Source organism: Beta vulgaris, chromosome 1, assembly GCF_026745355.1.
Source record: "Beta vulgaris subsp. vulgaris cultivar EL10 chromosome 1, EL10.2, whole genome shotgun sequence".
Taxonomy (NCBI): domain Eukaryota; kingdom Viridiplantae; phylum Streptophyta; class Magnoliopsida; order Caryophyllales; family Amaranthaceae; genus Beta; species Beta vulgaris.
This window is the reverse complement of record NC_079202.1, coordinates 22,169,582-22,175,581: the sequence shown is the minus strand read 5'-3', so window position 1 is coordinate 22,175,581 and position 6,000 is coordinate 22,169,582. Positions and strand designations below refer to the sequence as shown.

At 36.6% G+C, this 6,000-nt stretch overlaps 1 protein-coding gene across 1 annotated transcript in view; it reads left to right on the top strand.

Annotated features, from left to right (window-relative positions):
- Window positions 1-1,968: 1,968 nt before the first annotated feature.
- The window catches only part of LOC125493425 (protein PIN-LIKES 3-like), a 52,028-nt gene continuing 47,996 nt past the window's right edge, over window positions 1,969-6,000 (top strand). Inside the window, exons 1-2 of the mRNA XM_048636766.2 lie at window positions 1,969-1,986; window positions 3,364-3,456. Coding sequence (XP_048492723.1) covers window positions 1,969-1,986; window positions 3,364-3,456 — 111 coding nt within the window. The remainder of the gene's footprint in view (window positions 1,987-3,363; window positions 3,457-6,000) is intronic.

Genomic DNA, 6,000 nt, shown 5'->3' with positions numbered 1-6,000 from the left:
GACAAAGTCATATGAAAAACAAAAATATATACTTGATAAAAATATATTTTAAATTATTTTAAACTAAAATAATATAAATAATTACTAAACAGTATAAAAATACGGGATGTTACAGTCCTGGCTGCTACCTTTTCATCCTCAAAAGACATCACTTTGTTTCACCTAGATGACCAGATTAATCAATTACCACCTGTTGTAAGGTTGATTCTCTTCAATTCTCACGGCCAAGGTCAGGCAGGCTATGCCAAGTAGTTGTAGGTTCTTCCTACTTCTAAACATTCTCTTACTCAGAAATCAATCAAGGAGACGCACACTAAGAAACATGCTTTCATTCTGGAGATCCTTTTTCCCGGACAACTATCCGTTCAAAGAATAGATTGCAGTCAATGAACCATAAAAAGTCATGCAAGCCAAAGAGACAAATCAGACAACAAGAAGATAATTTTTTTATAGCAACAACTATAAGTGACTTACTATAGCCAACTAATATGAGGCACAAGTGTAAGGATAATTTTTTTTTATAGCTAAGTAACATGAAAATATTTTTTTTGTAGCTAAGTAACACAAAGATAAATTTTTTTATAGCAACAACTATATGTGAGTGCATCATGTGAAATGCTGCGAATTTATTAGCTTGTAGTCATTATCTGTGAATTTATTAGCTTGTAGTCATTATCTGTGAATTTATTAGCTTGTAGTCATTATCTGTGAATTTATTAGCTTGTAGTCATATCTGAATGTATCTGAATTTATTACCCCATATGTGAAGATCATGTGAATTGGTTCCATGATCTAGTTTTCAAAGCTCATGCTCTGAATGTGCATATCCTTGTGAAGTATGAAAAATTCCTTCTTTTTAGTTTAAATTTATCGTTCTCCTCTTTATTTATGTCAGGTTTCTTCTCTATGTCTTGTATCTACTCCATTATTCTAGAATAAACTCACTTAGTTTGCTTCTAAATCTCCCTCCTTAGTCGTGGAATGATCTAGGTGTTTTCTTTACTCAATTTTGTCTCGAGGATATGAGTAAGCTATGGTATAAGAGTTGGCATAATTGGCTGGCACTTCTAAAGCCTACTTCTAGGGCTATATTGCAGTGTCTGTTTTCTACTATTAGTCATTATTTTTTGAGCCTTCGCTATCGTCTTTCCTAAATAATCATATGTGATATATTTAATCTACTAAAGACTAAATTAGGGTACGGAAATTAACTGAAATAAAGGATAATACTTAGTTGATTTCCGATAAAGAATTTCATCCCCACGCATATCAAACTAAGGGTTGGATAGGCTTTTATGTGAATTCTGTAAAGAATTTAATCAATAAGAATAACATAAAAGGTTCGAATTGTTTGATTAGCATAAAGGCAAAGCCACCAACTAAATAAGATAAAACTGGATAGTGCTTAGGTGAATCACGAAAGGCAACGCCACCAGAAAACAAACCACGGGTCTTGATGCGTAAAGTCTAAGCCACCAACAATCAAAGGTTTTTGTGTTTGCACACTTAAGTTTTAACAAAACTCAAATAATTCACTCTCATTAATCTGTATTGTTAATGATCGAAAATAGCCTTTAGATAGGCATTACAAAAACCTAATTATACTAGGACTAGAAACATAAAAGATAACTAATAATCAAAATAGATAAACTAACTAACCAAAACTCCTAACTAGCTTAAAATAAGTAAAACCTATTCTAATTAGGATAGTAAAATTCTGTAAGCAAAAGACTACTACTACTACTAGAATTTCAACGAACCTATAATTCTAATCCAATTACGAATCCTAATCCAACTACCATTTGGACTACTAATCCAACTAGAATTAGGATTACAACTTATACTCCTAATACAACTAGGAGTTGCAATCCTACTAGAACTAGGATTTCACAAATCCTATCCCTTTTTGAACCCCATTTATGCTGTGCACATGTGAGTTGGCCCATTTTCAGTCATATCAAATTTATCATGGTATCAGAGCCCAAGGTTATTGGGCCTTTCATATTTGGCATTTGTCATGCAACCGAATAAGTCCCTATATTGGATTGCCTTACCAGTATGCTATAATTCTAAGGACTCTCACATGTAAGGGGTAGTGTTAAACCCCATGTATGTTGTGCACATGTGAGTAATCCCACATTGGAAAAAGAGGAGAGTAAGTACCACAATAGAAGCTAGAGGAGCTAATCCTACTATTGCCAATTGGTTTTAGTATGGACCCTCCTTCGGGCTTGTATTTGGAACGAACTCTCCTCCTCCATATTGGGTTGCCCAGGCCCATTTTCAGTCATATCAAATTTATCAAGACTAGACGGATCACAACACAATGATCTTAATAGAACTAGAAATTACGAAGAGTCATAATGGAACTTGAACTCCATGAAAACCTTCAAGAAGCTTCTAAAATCACCATGACTCTTCCATCCATGAGTATCCAAGAACAAGGATCCACATTGTCTCATGCATCAATATGTTGTTGCAATTCTTATCTTATCAACCTAATATGTAATTTTCTCGTCATATACATTTGAACAACTCAAGAATTGGAAAAGGATCTTTTATTTTAAAGAAGTGATCTCTTCTATGAAATTAAGAAACCACCCGCAATAAGTGGTTATTTCTCGTGAGAGACCTACAATATGAAGACCACCTCTCATGTGGTCTCTAAATGAGATTTTAGCGGTCTCTTTAGGCTTTTTTGTAGTAGTGTGTCTATTTCATTTTAGGTGGGTCAAACTTTAAAATCTTTGACCAAATATTATCACTAATATATACAAGAAAAAATATTCATGTAGGATCTTGTTAGATTTGTTTCAATATATAGTCTCATAATATCAAAGTTTTATATTTTTTATTAATAAGGTATTGAAAAAATCAAAGATCAAAGGTCCGTCTTAGAGACCGTGTACAAAAGAAACAAGCACTATATTATGGGACGGAGGGAGTATTAATTATATTGGTATAGTTCTAATGACCTTAAATAGTACTCCCTCCATCCCATAATATAATGCTCACTTTCCTTTTAGGATATCCCAAAATGTTGTGCCTGATTTGTTATTTATTAATTTATTTGGAATGAATTATCATTCATTTCTACATAAACTTCTCAAAATACCCTACATTTCTTTAAAATATGTGCCTTTATTTATTGTTTTACACCATTCCAATGAACATTTATTGCTTTTTTATTTTGATTTAAATGAAAAAAAATTAAAGAGTTAGTTCCAAGACAAAAGTACCAAGAAAGCACTTACTCTTGCCATTTTCTTTAATTCTCGTGAAAATGAGAAGTAAGCACCATATTATGGGATCGAAAGGAGTATTATACTACTAAGACTAAAAGCATCTTTGAACTGATGGTAGGTAGGCATAGTTGATAAGCTGAAGAAGCGGGCCAAGAAAGTGTTGGAGAAAATAAACCAGAGGACCCTATTTGCACCATCAACCATTGTAGCGGTATAAACTTGTTCTTATTATAAATTCAAAAGGTTGAATATTAAATCACCTCAAAGTTGAAATTCTCGCTAAGCAAGATTAAAGTATTCCTGCTTGACATGTTGTAGGGTAATTGAGGAAAGTATGCGATACAAATATAATATGATCTAACTAGTCTTATATGCACGCGATGCGTGGATGAATATGAAAACTTGTTATTATATTATATACTTCATTCGTACTATAGTCATGATTAAACTTAAAATGTGAAGGATTAATAGTTAGATGAATTTAGATATATTAATTCTAGTGGAAAAAACCTTATATGTCACTTAATATCTGGTGCGTTTTTTGTAAAATCTCATCTCAAAAGCAACAAAAAAAAAGCGAAGGAAATTTGGCAAACAAAATCTGATGCGGTCCTCAAAAACCCGCATCACATTTAAAAAACTGATACGTTTTTTCAAAATCTGATACGGTTCCTAAGACCGCATCAGATTTTTTTTTCTAAAATAAAAAATGAAACTCCAGCTCAATTCACATGACCCAGCGCTCCTTTTCCTTATCACCCAAGCCTATTATGTTTCCCTTATAATCCCAAACCCTAAAAACCTCATCCTTCTCCTCTCTCTCTCATGCATCTCTCCACTTACATAGTCTAACAACCCTCTCTCTCTCCCATGCTCCGCGCCTCTCAACTCTCTAACCCTAACACCACTCTCTAACCCTAACACCTCTCTCTCTCTCCCATGCTTAGCGCCTCTCCATTCTCTAACGCTAACACCACTTTCTAACCCTAAAACGCCTCTCTCTCTCTCATCATGGCGCCTACCCCCCTCTCCTTTCCCCCTCTCATCAACTCCCTCATCAAAAATTCGTCAACACCGTCGGTTTCATCATCAACTCCCATCAAAAATTCGTCCGTTCGATCGTCTCCGTCGCTCCTCACTCGTCTCCATCGCTCGCCGCTCGTCTGTACTTTGCTTGTCAAAAATTCGTCAATTTGTCACCACTGTCGCTCGTCAACACCATCGTTTTCATCATCAACAACTCATCAAAAATTCGACATCAATAATTTCTAGATCTGGGTTTTTTTTTTTTTGTTTTTTATTTTCATTTTTGTAATTAGCTTAGTTTTAATTTTATAATTTCATTTCTGGATTTCTATTTTCATTGTTATTTTCACCGTCGTTTTTATTTTCATTGTCATTGCTGAGTTTAAATCTACACTGTCGTTCCATCAATTTTTTTAGTTTTATTTTATAATTTCATTTTTTTTTTGTATTTTATTCCTAGATTATGTTTTTATTGATGATAGTTTATTTGGTAAATAACTTGTATAATGTATTTGTTCATATTATTGTATAATGAATTCCTGGGTTGGATAATGTTTTGGTTACTTGCTATATTTTGTGTTTAAAATACATACAATCACCTGATTCTGCATACAAAGCACTGTTTGCTTTGTATGCAGTATTTTTTTTAATAGTCAAAGGTGACTTTCTGATGCGGTCATGTTAAGAGCCGCATCAGATTAATCTGATGCGGTTCTTAACCGCATCAGATTTTTTTGTTAGCAGCTACAGGTCCCTCTGATCCGGACCAAAATCACATCTGTAAGCTCGATTTTGACCGCATCATATGGACTTTTTTCCACTAGTGTACCCCTGAGTTTTCACGGAATGCACCAGGTACTCTCGTTGTTCGAAAAATGCACCAGATGCCATTATGATTTGCATAAAATGCACCAAATACCCTTAATAACTAACATTGTTAAGATTCCGTTAGCTTTTAGGGTTAATTAACCCCTTTAATCCTAATTAAACCCTAATTACTCCTAATTAACTAACTAAACCCTAACTTCTAACCCAACCCTAACATTAACCCCCTTAACTTCAAACCCTTACCTAACCTTAACCCCCTAACGTCAAACCCTAATCCCACCACCACATCCCCTCCCCTGGCCCCACCACCACCACCCCCACCACACCCCACCCACATGACCTCCCCTCCCTTTGCCCCACCCTCGCAGCAATCCACCACCCCACCCACACAACTCCCCTCCCTCGTCAATTCCCCCACCCCACCCCTCGCAGCAGCCCCCCACCCCCATTGATTTCCATCAAATCCCCCCCATCCTTGTTGATTCCAGTCGAATTCCCCCCACCCTCGTCAATTTCCATCGAATTCCCCCAACCCCTGTCGATTTTCGTCGAATCCCCCACCCGCGTCGATTTCAACCAACCGACCCCACCGCTGCGTGGGGAATAGGGGTGGGGGAGGTGGGGGCTGCTGCGGGGGGTGGGGGAAGAGGGGGGTGGTGGGGGAGGGGGGCTACTACGGGGGGTTGGGAAGGAAGGTTGGGTGCTGGGGTGGGGGAGGCGAGATGAGGTGGTGGGGGAGGGTTAGAAGGGTTAATCTTAAGGTTAGGGTAGGGTTAGAGTTAAGGATTAGGGTTTAGGTTAGAGTTAAGGGTTATGGTTTAGGGTTAGGGGTTAATAATGGCAAAATGGTAAATAAAGCTAATGAAAGCTTAACGCCGTTAGTCATTAAGGGTATTTGGGG